The sequence below is a fragment of the Lygodium microphyllum genome, chromosome 2 (genome assembly GCF_053477565.2).
Source record: "Lygodium microphyllum isolate KBCC chromosome 2, Lygodium_microphyllum_v1.1.10, whole genome shotgun sequence".
NCBI lineage: Eukaryota > Viridiplantae > Streptophyta > Polypodiopsida > Schizaeales > Lygodiaceae > Lygodium > Lygodium microphyllum.
The window spans coordinates 154,704,997-154,721,914 of NC_141136.1; the positions used below are offsets into that span (position 1 = coordinate 154,704,997).

Below are 16,918 nucleotides of genomic sequence, written 5' to 3' on the forward strand. Positions count from 1 at the left end.
TCTACCCATCCGCCAGGTACTGGAGCCCACAGTAGACTGCTCGGAGGTATGGGAGATCATAATGAGTCATACTGGATGGCATATCTGGAAGGCGCGGTGTCAGGAGGCTTTCGGCAGAGAGAGACTTTCAATACATGCGACCTTAGCAGAGCTCTGGATCTCCATCATCCACTCCCTTTGTGGCCGATGGGATCAAGTGCAAGGCAAGTGCAGGGCTCGTCAGGAGCTCCGAGGTTACTTCATGCGCACTTGGGGCGGCCAGGGTCTGTTCTTCGTGATGCAGGCAAACATCCCCAGTTTTGGCAATATACCCCCCCCCCCCAATGGCTTCTTGCCCCCATCCCCCCCAGACCGCCTTGAGAGGCTTGTACACATGATGTATTGGTGACTTTGCATCAGCTCCAACTAGTCTGTTGAGCATGAGCACTCTGTTGTAATCAGTTTTTTTGAGTAATATAATCAGCCACATTTTACTTGCAAAAAAAAGGAGGGTGATAGTGCTAGACTAAATGGAGGTAACAATGGAAGAAGGTGCCAGAATTCTAGAAAGACTAAATGTAGTCAACAGGGAAAGACCCTGTGTGGACAGTACTGGTTACGATATCACCCTGCGGGGCTGCTTTGTCGCCACTAGCACTACTCTAATCCTGCTCATTGGTATTATCATCTGTCTGGTGCTATATCCAAAAAAGGGAGCATCCCTGGGTGTCTCTGAAAATAGATCTCTCCACATTCACTCCCCAGGCTTCCCATCATATCATCTAAAGAGGCCTCCTTTTTATGCCCAATGCCTCTGGTCATCCATCATGCTTGTCTCAAGGTCTCGATCTAGCTACGAAGCCCTATCACAATGAGCCTACTATTCCAATTCCCTGCTCTTGATTCTGCCATCCTTCTGTATTGGGAAAGTAAACATACTGTCTCCACTGATGACTACCACTGCACGAAGGATATCCTGTCTTGTGAAGAGCCTAATCCGTGTCAGAGAAGTGTTAGTTCTCCACTCACGGGGCACCACCTCCCTGATGCTCTCCATCATGTCTCTAGCCCCTCTAATGCTGTGAAGTCTTTGCCTTTGTGGCTGAGCTAGTATCTCCAAAAGTGCAAACCACTGCAGAAGCAATTTGTGAAAAGAACCTCCCCCTTAATAATGAGCTTAGACAATAAGACTTTGTCCTAGCTATTTAAGCCATTGATCTCCAAACTTCCTTTGCATCTAGGCAAAACGATAACATCCCAAGCCACCTTCATCCTAATTGGGCTTCCTTCTCCTGACCACCATAAGACTTTCATCCTAACCAAGACTAGTTCTCAAAAGAGTGGATTATTGATGCTATTTTTTACCCTCCAGAAAATGCCATCATCATACCTATATGTTTGTTTTTCCCCAAGAAAAAATGCTTCTAGTTTTTCAAATGAGCAAATGGAAATAGACCCCCTTGGATAAGTACTAAGAAAGCTTCTTTCAAGAGAGCTTTTGCCTTGATGAAATTATTTAGTTGGGCTGAATGCTCTTTCAGTATGTCATTGTAAAGAAGCTTTGATCTTGACCTGAGGCATCAAAAGGTTTGCAGTGAAGAGCTCTGAAAAGTCCAATACCACTACCTCACAGCACTCCTGCCTTGCAATGTTAATCTCACAACACCAAATCTCTTGCACCACAGGCAAGTAGTTTCAAAGAAATTCCTTGTCACTCTTATCAACAAACTGTTTCCAAAAAGAATCTTTTTGTTCTTAGATGCTCCCAAATTATCAAAAAGTGAGCTTCTCAGACACTAAAAAAAACAAGAAATTGCTGCTGTTTCAGAAAATGAAGGCAAAGATTTCTGAAAAGAGAGAGCACTAGTAAAATGCATATCTACTATTTTTGATAAACACATAGATCTGGTCTTTGTTACTGCTGGCAACCGCCTGCAGCCTATGCAGCCTATAGACTAATTGTGTCAATTCCTTGCCACTCTTATCACCAATCTGTTTCCAAAAAGAAACTTTTTGTTCCTAGATGCTCCCAAATTATGACAAGAGTGAGCTTCTCATATACCAAGAAGCAAGGAATTACTGCTATTTCTTAGATAGAAGAAAATGAGGGTGAAAGATCTCCAAAAAGAGAAAGCACTACTAAAATGCATATCTACTAGTTTTGATAAACATAGAGATCTGCTCTTGTCACTGGCGACCTCCTGCAGCCTACTAGCCTCAAGCACTGCCAATGTCTCCATTCCCATGATTGCTACATCATGGGAATGGAGACATTTTACTACATCACAGGAAGTACAGAGTTGCCAATGTCTCCATTCCCATGATGTAGGAAAATCAACCATGTTGCAGGATGGTTTCTCCAGGAACTGCTCCAAGAAAGGAAGGTCCTGTCCTGTTTGCAAAACATAGGGATTGCATGTGCTGATCAATTTCTAAGTCTTCTGCATCACTAAATTGTACATATTTACCATTTGTCCCAACGGGAAAGAGGCAGACACTTAACTTTGGCTAACAGAAAGAACTGTCAGTTTGATGATCAGAAAACCTTCTTCAGACATTCAAAGCACCTGCAGTTGCCAAGAGATTTGACATTCCAAGGCATTTTTTAATGAGAGAAGTGAAGCTGTGTGAAGAAAGACCAATCATCTTCAAGCTGTTGCACTGTTACTAAAGTAACACAACAGAAACATATTGCCACTGTCAATGCATCCCTTGGTTATTTCAACAGTCCCTGTAGGTTGGTAATGGTACCATGTATGGCAGCAGATTGTGATGGAAATTTAATGCTTTGGAATGAAGCTACTTGATGTGTACTGGATGTTCTTGATTTTAAGGGTGTGCTTCAGAAAGGTGAAGTCGGGACTAATCTCATCGTTTTCACAAATTGAAACGTATAATACTTGTCCCACTAATTATGGATTCAAACTTATATTGCTTTTAAATTGATATCAATATCTCCTCATCAATATTAACTTATACACAGGACTATGTTTAGGATAAATCATGAAGCATCAATGCATCAAGCAAAAGTTTGAAAAGTCTCAATTTGGTATTCACTCACCGCAAACGCTATGTCACTAAGCTCCACAACAGCCAAGGTAAGAAATAAAGGTGTGGCCTGCAGAAGTCCCATGATGTAAACAAAAATACAGTCCAAAGTTGAAGCATGAAGCAGATGCCAGGAACTAAAGGGAACAACAACAGAGCAGAGCATTAACCTTGATAGAGTCGTCCATGGATGTGAAAAATTTATTCCCATCATATTGATCTGTGCAAAGATAAAACATCAACGCATTTACACCCTTGCCCATAATCGACCAATAGAGAAGAACATATATTAATGATACTTCCAATAGAGCTTAATAGCACTTCAATACATAAAGCAGGCATGAACTCAGAGCTTCGTTATATACAATATTGGTATTGCCCCTATTCTTTAGTGTATCTATTTTAGGCAACTAGAGTGACACTGAGCAGCATTTGCTCAGCTTGTTCTCACCTTGCAACTTTTGCTTCTAGATGAATGATAAGCCTCACAATAAAAAGGAATTGTTATCTTTATGACTTGCTTTGATGTGAGTGAAAAATAAATTCCGGACAAGAATTTCTTATTATTAGTACCTTCAGGTTGTACCATTGGAGGATTGATTTGTTGATAAGCTCTATTTTTACATCTTGCTGCAATATTTGTGAATGCATACAAAACATGATGTATGATTGAGAGATGATACAAAACCCTCCAACATTATAACTGGGGGAAATGCACTGTTCCCCCATACTAAAGAGACTTCCACTGTTGGAAAAAACACAAGTTGACATAGTCTGTTTAAGCAGCTAAATTTTACAATCCCTTGATGAACGAAGGTGCTAGACTCCCAAGTATGTAAGCAGGCCTGTTGCCTCCTGCCCTCAATCTCAATCACCTTGCCATGCATTCTATCTACCTCTTTAAGAAAGAAGGATCTCTAGGTATCAAAATGCTGCTGTTTGCCAATAGTAGGAGCTTCCATTGATGTGATCCTGCTCATTTGAATTATTCTTCTGAACCTGATTACATACCAGTAAAAAGGAACCTCTGGAGCCCTACCCTGGAAGCGGCCTTTCCAAACCCAGTCCCTTGGATCACACACGTCTATGTGAGGTCTTCTATGGTGTACCCAAAACGTCCATGCATCCCAAGGGCAACAGGATAGGTCTAGGTCAATGTACCACTTTTGGTCACTGAGTGCTACTGCTTTTGATCCTTAGTTTGCTACAGCTGGCATACTCTATCAAGTCTACCTTATCCCTTTGAAGAACACCATCCTCAACTGTGAAATAAAAGGAATCCTGTATCTCAATGGCTGAAACTGGCCTGCAGATCTGCTCTATAGGGCAGTGAACATAAACTTATAGAACACACACTATTCAACTCAGTGAACATAAACTTATAGAACACACACTATTCAACTCAGCAAAGAAAATAAATGGGTAAAGAACCTAAGAGCTAGAGAACTCTTGCACAGTAGACAACACGGGATTGACCCTCAAGGTGAGTGCCCCTTGTAGTATTTCTTTAATAAAAGAGATGAATCTTTACACAAACCACTTGCGACCTGCCAATGTGATCAACATGGCTGTCTTAGACCAGCACTCTTTTTGCTAATGATTCCTTGAGTGCCTAGCTCTTCAATGGACCAAATTCGCTCGAACTACTATATCCCAGTTTCTCTCACCAACCTTGTCCAACAAGCTTTGAATTTGTCTCTATTAGTGTCGTCAAGCATATAGAGCTGCAATGACTACAATGTTGACCAACATGACATAGAGAAATGCATCCATGGTTCACTATTACCACATTGCAATCAATGAGGAATTCACACGAATCTCAATCCCAAACTAATCTGATTTGGCCAATGCAGCCTCGGACTTGATTGGCCAGTAACCTTGTACCTTTGCCCCAACCAATGCACCTTCAATTCACTATCAAATTGAAGTAATTCAGAACTGTAAGTCTGCTGTCCATAAATCCTAATCTCCAGCATGGATGCCTCAGATTGGATACTAGATTTAATGCTTTCAGTGGCTGGAAAATCATACTTACATGTCTGAATACATTTTCCTTGATGTTTGCTCCAAATCTTCGATGATTTGGCAACCCAAAACAAGGGAGAAATAGGAGGTTTTGGTAAGAATGTCTTCAATATGCAATTCCACACCCAAAATGACTGATTTCTGCAAAGCCTAACCATGGATCAGCTGTAAACAGAAAACCATATTTCTAGCTTGATGTAAAACTACACTTGCACAGCCCAAGAGAGAGATGAGAGAAGAAGGAGATATTCCCAGCTGTCCAGCACCTCCAGATGGCTGCCAAAAACTCTTCTCTTGTTGTTCATCATGAAAATCGATAAGCATGCATCTTCTTCTGTTGCTCCATGTCTCCAAACTTGGGATGCTCCAGATGTGAGAGAGAAGAAGCGAGAAAAAGAGCCCCAAATAGCCAAGATCGGGTCTCCAAATGAATAACCAACTGTTGCTTAATCAAATCACATTTTTGGTTAAGGGCTAATTAATGACTTGATCATTGATCGTAAGTGAGCTGCTCACTAATGAAGCTTTAGCTCAAGGCTTAATAACTCGTGTCCTAAGTGAGTTACTTATTGGGTGAAACTTCCAGTGTAACTCAATTCTAAGGTTCACACTTTCAATTTAATGTAAGTTTTACAATGCACATTGTTCCTTTTGCCCTATCCTTGTACCATATAGCCTATACACTTGTCCATTGCATCCCAATGCCAAATCCTTCACTACCTATATACAATGGTCACCATGCCAAGAGCTATGGGTACTAGAATTAAAGTTCACTTTAATTAAAAATCTTTGTGAATTTTAATTAAATTGTTATGTTCATTTCTCATTCTGGTAACATACTCCCCTTTTGAAACATCGCAAGTGACCTTGCTTGCACATAGTTAAGATCCAACACGGCATACAAAATGACTAATACATGTTTTCTAGCAACTAGACATACTATCAATACTACATGTTTTCCAACAACCAAACATATTGTTGTTACTACATCTATTGTCAATGTACAGTTCTTCATACATGTTTCTAAGTAACCAAACACATTGTTGTTACTCCATTTACTACCAATGTATAATTATCCATACATGTTTCTAAGTAACTAAGCACATTGCTATGACTCCATGTTCTGGCAATGTACATTTTTCCAAGATGGTAGTTACTACACTAGTATACAATCAATCACAACTGTGCATATCCATGGATATCAAAGTAGTACTCACTTCAGTAGTGAATAACCAAGTATAACTGTAGAAACACATAAGTCTCAAAGCTCATTATCTAATGATTAGTAGTATTTTAAGGTTTTTAATATACTAAACCATATGGTATTTTGTTTTTATTGGGTCTAAAGAAAAGATTGAGTATTCCTGCTACACTATAACCTTCTTCTTAAAAGGTTAAGAGTCAAATTGGTAGTCTAGTTATTTGTCTTGTATACATCTTTATGAAGTTCTGGCTACATAATTGGTCTTGTTTTATCTACATGCTTTTGGGATGACCATCCAACTCGCTTACATGAGCTTGACCAAGCAAAATTTCTTGGGATCAATGTTCTTCTTCATTGCATATCTAGTCTATGTTCTGGGGGGCACAATGCTGCCATATGCTTTGATTCCAAGAGTTGATATTGTAGTAAACACTCATGCTAAAGAGAGGGTTAAAAGTTCTTAGAGGCTAAACTATTCCTTGACCTTCATGCAAAAAACTTGCCCATGTCATGATGTCATTACTACAAGATCACAATTTGGATGCAATTTTACAAGAGAAACATTTGTTACACAAAATAAAAGCCTTGGACAATCCTTGAGCACTGCTCTACATGTGATATCCTTTCGGATTGATGCCGGACTATCAAAGAGAGATACTCTACAATCTGTTACGTTCGCTTTAAAAAATCAAAAGGTATACAAAACATTTTCATAATACTATGGCTTTTAGTAGAGGCAACCACCCAATGCGGCAACATCTCATCAACCATCTTTAGAGTTTTGTAAGAAGAAAGAAGGTAAACACAAAGTCACTCATAGTGATCACTCAAAGGGTCCCTGCTTTGTCTGCCATCAAAAAAACCACTTTTTCAGCCATCAAGAGTGCCCCCAAAATAAGAAGGCGAAGTCTACCTCTAAGACTTTAGTAAATATTGTTGAAGCTCTAGGTATTCCTTTTGAATTTTGATTGTAAGTGAAAGATGGCTTCGGGAAAGACAGAGAGAAAACGATAAAAACCTTGAGCACGAGTGATTCTTCTCCCAACCACGCCTAGATAAGTGCTAGCACCTCTCACCCGTATTCCTCTGCCAGCCGTCCACTTTCCTGGAGTCCTACTATTCTTGGACTCTCTTACTCTCTAGGCTCCCCTTAACCCCGTTCGGGCGCCCAAGAGCCCGGACGGTCATTCTCGTGCTTGTTCCCCTAGATTTACCTTAATGTCACTTTAATGTCACATTCCATATTTATGACCTTAACGTGACATTAAATATCACTTTTAATATCACATTAATGTCACATTTCCTTCCCCTTAAGAATCGGTTTCGTCCTCGAAAACGATACTTGGAAGGTCTAACTGTAAATCGGGAAACCTTTTCTTTAAAGTACTTACTCGCTCCCATGTTGAGCTTTCTTCTGAACAATCTTTCCACTTAACCAAACATTCCTGATAAATAGTATTCCTTGTTCGTCTATTACGAACATTTAATATTTTTTCTGGTTCATGTGGATTAGATTGGTCATTGAATAGCTCCTCAATATCATCATTTAAGATTAGATTATCCAAATCACCCAGCTTCTTCCTTAATTTACTTACATGAAAAACTAGATGTATTTTACTACCAACAGGTAGTTGGAGCTTGTAAGCCAATTCTCCCACCCTTTTAAGTATTATGAAAGGACCACAATACCTTGGTGAAAGCTTTGGACATTGTCCCTTTTTCATAGTTTTAGTTTGTTCAGGCACCTTAAGATAGACCAACTCTCCTTCTTCAAAGGAGATGTCTCTTCGGTGAGGATCTGCATATGCTCTAGCTCGATTTTGAGCTTTTTTAATATTTTCTTGAGCAAATTTTAACATACTGTTCATATCCTCCAAAAAGTCTTTAGCTGCCTGAACCTTTTCCTTATGCAGTCCTACTGCAAAAGGAGCTCTGGGCTGAAACCCATACATTAACATAAATGGACTATATCCAGTGGAAGAGTGCTTGGCACTGTTATATGCAAATTTTGCTATCGGTAAATACTCTTCCCAATTAGTTTGCCTTTTACTTACATATGCCCTAAGCATATCTTCAAGAATTTGGTTAACCCTTTCAGTTTGCCCATCCGTTTGCGGGTGATCCGCCGTACTCATGCTAAGTTTAGTATCCAATTTCCTAAATACCGCACGCCAAAAATGGCTATCAAATTTTCTATCCCGATCAGAAACTATACTTGCCGGAAGGCCATACAATCGGTATATGTTCTCTACGAACAATCTAGCCAATTCTGGTGTTTTAACATCAGTTGAAGTTGGAATGAACCTAGCCATTTTGGTTAACCTATCCACAATCACCCACACAGAGTCGTGTCCCCTCTGTGTTCTAGGTAAAGCAACAATAAAGTCCATGGAGATACTCTCCCATTTTCCCGAAGGAATTTCTAATGGATGGAGAAGTCCTCCCATTTTTAATCTTTCAGCTTTATTAACCTGGCATTTATTACATTTGACCACATAGTCAAGGACGTCCTTATTCATTCCAGGCCAATAGAACTGCCTTTTAATAAGACTATAAGTCTTATTAACTCCTGGATGTCCTGCACTAGGGGTATCATGACACTCAAAGAGTATCTGGCGTCTTATTTCTATATCTTTCGGGACACATACCCTACCCTTGTAGAGTAAATAACCATTATCAATGGTAAAATTCTTCCACTTGAATCCAGTTTCAGCAACCCCTGATGCTCCATTTCCTTGTTGAACATCCTCAGATATTCCTTCCTTAGTAGAAGCACTTTCATTTGGATCCCCATTTTTTATTGCTTCCCATATGTTGGAATATGCCGGATCAACCTGGCATTTCCCTTTTAAAGATTCAAGAAAGTTGGAAGTGAACTGAGTAAAACTCAATTCATTAATGATGGGCATTCTGCTGAGTGCATCAGCTACGATATTATACTTTCCTTTTCTATATCTTATCTCATAGTCGAACTCTTGGAGGAGTTCGGCCCATCTGGCTTTACGCCCGTGTAAATCCGGTTGATCATTAAGCCACTTAATGCTTTCATGATCCGATAAAATCAAAAGTTTGGCACCATACAAATAGTGCCTCCATTTCTTCATTGCATGTACTATTGCATACAGCTCTCTCTCATAAACAAAATAGTCCTGTTTTGCACGATCTAATTTCTTGCTTTCAAAAGCAACTGGTCGATCTTCTTGTAATAAGACCGCGCCTATTGCCTTATCACTAGCATCAGCTTCAACCACGAATGGTTTATTGGGATCCACTATTAATAATACTGAAGCTGTAGCAATAGCTACCTTAAGTTTTTGAAAACTTTCATTTTGATTTGTTCCCCAATTAAAACTTTTCCCTTTCCCTTTAAGTTGGTCTGTCATTGGAACAGCTATTTTGACATAATCTCGAATGAATCTACGATAAAATCCAGATAAACCTAGGAAGATCTGCAGCTCTTCCAGGTTCCTTGGAGGTGGCCATTCAATAATTGCCCTTACTTTTTCTGGATCCATGTTGATTCCCTCTTTCGAGATAATATGCCCCAAATATTTGACCTCTTGTGCAAAGAATTCACATTTAGTTTTCTTCGCATAAAGGAAATGTGTTCTTAACAGTTGGAATACTAATTGTAAGTGTTCCAAATGTTCTTCTCTTGATTTACTAAATATCAAGATATCATCCAAAAAGACTACTACAAAATGTCCAAGATAGGGCCGTAAAACACTATTCATCAGCTTCATAAAGGTAGCTGGTGCATTAGTGAGGCCAAAAGGCATCACCAAAAAATCATAATGCCCATATCTAGTACGAAATGCTATCTTAGAAACATCTTGTGCCTTAATTCTTACTTGGTGATAACCTGATCTTAAATCTATCTTTGTGAAGAATTTTGCCCCTTGTAATTGATCAAAAAGATCTTCCATTCTGGGCATAGGAAATTTATTCTTCACCGTTATTTTATTAAGTGCTCTATAGTCAACACAAAGTCGCATAGAACCATTTTTTTTCTTTATCAATAAAATTGGTAAAGCCCAAGGTGAATTACTGGGTTGAATAAACCCTTTATCCAGGTAATCCTTAATTTGTCTTTCAACTTCTTGATGCTGTGTTTCACTTAACCTATACGGTGGTTTTCAAATTGGGTGTGTATCCTTATTTATATCAATTGGGTGATTTATATCACCCCTATCTGGTGGAAGGCCACTTGGTAAATCAGAAGGAAACACATCTTTAAAATCATCTAACAAACTATTCAATTCATTATTAACATTCGACTCACAAACATAAGAAAATTGTTGCTTTATATTACAGAAAGTAAAAGTATTCTGTACAGGAAGAGACCATAGCATATATACCTCACAAACTTCCTTCTTTATCAGCTTCTGAACTTCAGTAGAACACAGCAAAGGATTATCAGATACTTCATGTTCACCTTGAATAACAAAAGTCTTACCATCCCTTTCAAATTCCAGTGTATTATGGTGATAACTACGTTTTAAGGATGGTTCCAATCCCCATAGTCACTCCCTCCCTAGAGCAATATCAGCTCTTTCCATGTTCATTATTTGGAAATCGCGTTTGTCTTTATATTCTTGAATCTCAATTTCCAAATTGGATACCATTGTATCCCATATTTTATTGTCTTGGCCTTGCATCATACGAACAACATATTGATGCCCACTCTTTTGTTGGGGAAGTTTCAATTTTTTGACAAGTGCATAATTTATAAAATTATGTGTGGCAAAGTCATCAATCATGACTCTAACCCTTTTTCCAGCTATCAATCCATGTACTCTAAGTAAATCATGTGGCCCAAAAATAGGCTGCCACATAGAAGTTGACATACAACACTTATGTTGTATATCCATGTGCAAGACCTCTAAAGATTTGTACTTTTCATGGCCTTTTAATTCTAAGGTCTGCACTACATGGATTTGTTTTTCTTTTCCCTTGCCCTTATCCTTATCATTTCCTTTGTCTTCCCCCTTTTTCTTTTGAGGGCAATTCCAAGCAGCATGGTTAGGGGATAGGCAACTGAAACACAACTTTTCTTTTTTGGCCTTATCAAAGTCATCAAGACTTGACTTTGGCCTCATATATGGTTTCTTTTCAAAAGGTTGTTTTTTACCCTTTAAAAATGGCATTTTCCTTTTAAATTTGCCCACAAATTTTGAGGTTTCCAATTCCTTAGACTTGGGCTCCGTATCAATGAGACTAGTGAGTGTACCTGGACACATACTATCTTCATAAATTAATGCAAATTTAATTGCCTCTTCCAGCGTCTTAGGTAAACTCCGTTTTACTTCCTTTTTACTGGCTTTATCTAGTCCCCTAATGAATCCTCTTGTTTTTTGGAATTCATCTATTCCTTCCAATTTGAGGATTATCTCACGATATTCCTCCAGATATGTCAGCAGGGGTCGTCCCTTTTGTCTGACATAATCCCAATCTTCCCAATTTCTTTCCATTTCATTTTCAGGAAGAAATTCTTTCAAAAAGACAGATTCAAATTGAGCCCAAGTTTCAGGTATTTTATTCGCCTCCTTTAAAGTTCGCCACCACTTATATGCTTTGGGCCCCAAAGTTAAACTAGCCTCTAGTGCTTGGAGATGTGGTGGAGTATTTTTTAATTTATGTAAATCTTTCCATTTTTGGAGGAAATTAAAGATTGTGTCTTTATTCCTATCTTTTTCCTCCCCGTAAAATTGAGGTGGTTTCATATCCTTTAGAACTGGATTATCCCTCAATTTATGGTAAGTTTGGGGTTCCTTAGGATCGCGCATAGTCACATCTAAATCTTTCGATGAAGATGGGACATCTGAGGTTTCTATCTTATTTTTATCTCTTTCCAACAATAAAGTTAATTGAGATTTTATTTCAGTGAGTGTTTGAGTTAAAAATTCCATTTAAACCCCCTGAGTTTGCACACGAGCAGTAAGATCGTCAAATTGCTCTCGTGTAGCAAAAAATTCTTCCCATTGTTCTTCTTGTATTTCTGGTTCATGGGGATCTACCATAGATTGGTCCCCAGAACTAGAGCTTTCCATTACCCTTTCTTTCCCTTTTTCTGCCATTAATACACTGGAATTGGAAAGCAAAGATAAGAAATTTGCATACAAAGTAAAGTACTTCCCTGATTTTAATGGCAGGCAGTGGTTGCTGGTTTGGAAAGAAATCCGAAGAGTAAGGAACAAATTTTATTGCCCGAAGAAAGTCGGTCACGCAGAAAATGGAGCTTCTTTGCAGGACGACTAGTATTCAGCCCCCTTCTTTAATAATCACGCTGGTCAGCAATGTCGCTTTCCTGAATTTGCTTCTTGCTGAACCTGTACTTGTGATATAAATACAGTCGAGGCTGAAAAGAAGAAGTCCGAACACGCAGTCGACTGATCAAACACGTATCAGAAAAGAACTTCAACTTCAGCCCGTGAAAAGGAGAAGAATGCGTGTCTTGTTGGTGTGTTCATGGAGGAGCATTCACAGACAGGCGTGGGCAAGATTCGATGGCTCACGATCAGCTTACGCGTTTTTCAAACAGGTGTGAAAAAGTGGCTGCCCTTTGATACGTTACGTGACCAATTTTACACGTCACATTAAGTTTTCCGTGACGTGTCACGTCACTTCTGACCAATGACTTACGGGTCCGTCGACTGTTGTCGACGTCACGTCTGACCAGCGACTTACTTTCGTGACGTGTCACGTCACTTCTGACCAATGACTTGTGGGTCCGTCGACTGTTGTCGACGTCACGTCTAACCAACGACTTTACGGTCCGTCGACTGTCGACTGAACAGATTGCGGGCACTTGAGAATCCGTCACTGCCCTTTCGTTGAAGACCTCCAGGAATCCTCACGGCTCTAATACCAATGAAAGATGGCTTCGGGAAAGACAGAGAGAAAACGATAAAAAACTTGAGCACGAGTGATTCTTCTCCTCCCAACCACGCCTAGATAAGTGTTGGCACCTCTCACCCGTATTCCTCTGCCAGCCGTCCACTTTCCTGGAGTCCTACTATTCTTGGACTCTCTTACTCTCTAGGCTCCCCTTAACCCCGTTCGGGCGCCCAAGAGCCCGGACGGTCATTCTCGTGCTTGTTCCCCTAGATTTACCTTAATGTCACATTAAATGTCACTTTAATGTCACATTCCATATTTATGACCTTAACGTGATATTAAATATCACTTTTAATGTCACATTAATGTCACAGTAAGATTGTTTTGTTAATGCAAGTAGTTGCAACGATTGTTCCATTAATAAAACTGTATTTCCCCCGCATGATATTTTCAAGGCCACTAAATGTATATATGGCCAAGAAGTTACAGTTTTGTTTGATAATTACTCTACTTATAATTTCCTTTCTTCTCGGTTGGTACAAAAAGTAGAGTTTCACATGGTACCTCTTAACTAAGCTTATTGTGTTTATTATATGAAGGGCCCTACTCAGAATCACACAAACCGTGTTTTGATATTTTGATCTAACAATAGCGTCAACTTATAGACCTCCAATATATGAGCTGTTACCGTGTTTCCCGCACCACAGAGGAGCGGAAAATGGAAAAAAGGAAACAGCAAAAAAGGCGCCTTGACCGGTAACCAGACCCTGAAAAATTTAAATGTTCGAGCACGACCCTCAGAAAGTCTCAGTGTCGCCCCGAGACAACAAAAGAGTAAAAGCCGCACCATTAAAATGTGGAAGCGCTCCCGAATCCTTGTAAAAGAGCGCCAGGCTCGCTCCTCTGCAAGTGTACGCATTAGTTGGGAATAGGATAAATTAGAATGGTGGGAAATGGGAAAAAGGGCCTAGGCTACGGCCGGCCATGTAAAAAAGGAAAAAGGGGATGACCGCCCAAAAAGGATTTAGGGCTTTATATATAAAGTTGAAAAGTGAATGAGAAGCTCATTCTTTTGGTGTGTGGCAAAAAGAGTCTTCTTCTTCCTCTCTTCTTCTCTCCTTCTTGCTTGTGTGTGCTCTTGAGAGAGGGAGTGTGAGAGTGTGAGGGAGTGAGTATGCGTGGGAGTGAGGGATCAAGAGGGTGAAGCTCTTCACAATCTCCTCTTCTCTTCTTCTCTTCTCTTCTCTTCTCTTCTCTCGCGCGTGCGGCTATGGAGGATGGAGCTTGGAGATGGAGGAGGCTTGAGGATGCTTGAGCTAGCATTAAGGATCGTGGAGCTACTGGAGTGCAAGAGAGAGGAGGGAACTCGATCAAGCATCAAGGTAAGCTCACTACACTCGTAGAATCGATGGCGCGTCGGCTAGGTGAGAGATAGCCATTAGAGCTCGCTTGGAACGCTTGAAACAATAAGCGGTCCGTGGATCTTGGCGGTTGAGCGAAAGCTCCCATATTTTGGTTCCGTTGTCGGGACCAACGGATTCAAGCTCGAGCACTTGCGCGCGTCATATCGAACATCGAAGTAGGGTATTAATCCCCGAAATAGAGCTTGAGATAGGTAGGAAGTTTGGGTGTTTTTTATCTTCAAAACAAGTAAGTATTTTGGGATATTTTGGTGATAATTGGAAAATATGGATAAATTAGTTCAATGTTTTGCTTTCGATTTTTGTTGCATTTAGAGTAGGTTAACAGTAGGAAATCGCATCCGAGAGGCATAGGGTTTGCTGCTGTAAAACAAGGAGAAAATCGGGGAAAACAAGGGGAAAATAGAGAAAATGCTCATTTGAATGTGTAGGAATCGCAAGGAGAGTGATCGGTAACATCCGGGTAATGTCCAGTAGGGTTATAAGTTCTTGAAGGGCAAGGGAATCCTCATTTGCAACCTGCTGAGAGTGAGAGAGAGAGAGAGAGATGGAGAGAGAGAGAGAGCTTGGGCGACCCGTTCGATCAATTAGTGAAAGGAGTGACGTTGCTATCTGCAATCCCCAAGTATATAGATCTCTTCCCCATCACTCCAACATCATTCCTGTTGAATCTTGTAGCCTATAATAATCGATATCTTAAGATTTTGGACGAATTTATGCTCGAAAGTGTGTTCGGGCCGGCGGAATTGGACACCCGATTCAGTGTCCGATTCTCAGAATCGGACGTTCGGACAACCGTCCGATCGGACCAACCCTTCCGATTTTGCCACTCGGGCCACTCGGACACTTGGACCAACCCCCATCCGATCGGACACTTAGTCCGATCATCCGATCCAGGAAATCGGACTCACAAGTTAGGACACGTCAGCAATCAGACCACACATCTGGTCCGATCGGACCACTTGTCCGATTTTTGAAAATCGGACACTTGACCCCTGTCCGATTCTAAGACTCGGACGGCTCAAACTCGGACCCACCTGGTCCGATTCCTAGAATCGAACCACTGGCAAATCGGACGTCTGATTCTCAGAATCCGACACACCCTTAGACAGAAAAGAAAAAGAAAACATCAAAAATTTATCCCCACGACCGACTGGAAGCGCAACCCGCTCCAGGACAACATAGCGAACGCCTTGTAGACCAATCCCGACGTAGGAGTCACGACCAAGGGCAGGGGAACAGTGCTGGAGCACTCCCCAGCGACCTGACGCGTTGAGAACGAAAACCCAATCGGAGGACCTATGATCGACCCCCTAGTGAACAGCAAGAAGCAGCGCAGACCCCAGAATCCACTAGAAAGGCCAGGACTTGAGCAACGAAGCTTATCAGGCCCAAGACGAGACAAGAGGGCGTAAGCATATAGAGATTGTTGCTGCACTCACATTGAATTCCACACTTGAAGTACACATGAGGAAGCTGAAAGCCTGATTGACCACAAGTGCACGAGAAAAGACACACCTTGAGTGAACAATAATTGAGGACTGTATTCAATAAGTCAAGGAACTCACCCAGATAAAACCACTCAAGGAACCCACCAGCAGGAGAGAACCAAGACATAGACAAACCATCAAAGTGCCGAATAGGACCAAGCAAGGAGTGCCAACGACAAGGATCTGTCAAGTCTATTCAACCTGATCGACAGCATAGTGGAGCGCAAGAACTCGACCATGACGGAAGAGAGCTCAGACCATCGGACTAATGAGGAGCTCAATTTGAACGTATTTCCAGATGCTATTCGGCAGCTGGTGAGCAGTTACGACGTGCACACCCGGTACAAGCACCGCGGCAGGACAGCAGACGCAATCATTGCAGATCTAGAGGAGGAGAGAAGGCTAGCCCGCAAGGCATTACAGAGAATAGCTGAGTACAATAGGGATCAACAGGCTAGGAGCCAAAGGCAAAGCATGGAGCTGCATGAGATGCAGCGAGTGTTGAACTTGGATAGCCGAAACCGAACGGACCATGAGAGAGCACTGGAGGGAGACTTGAAGTTGAGCGATCTCCTCATGAAACGGCTGCTCGATAACACCGCATTAGAGCAGCGTGCCACCGCACTAGCGACGTCGCTGCTCGCAGGATTAGGGGCAAACCAAGGCTCAAAAAAGCCAGGCCAAAATACCGATTGTTGCCAAGCAACTTGATAAGTACCAACCTCATGACGACCCATACAGCTTTGTTGAGCAGTTTGAGCAAGTCTGCGAAGCCAATGGCCTCAACGACCAAACTCAACGCTCGCAAGCATTCGAGCTTTGCCTAGGCAACAAGGATAGGTCGTGGTATACAAGCCTAGATGCTGCAGAGCGAGCCAACTTTAATGACCTCAAGGATCTCTTCGTCAAGAGAT

At 41.0% G+C, this 16,918-nt stretch overlaps 1 protein-coding gene across 1 annotated transcript in view; it reads right to left on the minus strand.

Moving 5' to 3' along the window:
- PDE149 (integral membrane TerC family protein) overlaps nt 1–16,918 on the minus strand; it is a 188,362-nt gene that overhangs the window by 45,188 nt on the left and 126,256 nt on the right. The window contains exons 10-11 of the mRNA XM_087699904.1: nt 3,198–3,247; nt 3,041–3,097 (exon numbers count right to left, since the gene is read on the minus strand). Of these exons, the coding sequence (XP_087556030.1) occupies nt 3,041–3,097; nt 3,198–3,247 (107 nt within the window). The remainder of the gene's footprint in view (nt 1–3,040; nt 3,098–3,197; nt 3,248–16,918) is intronic.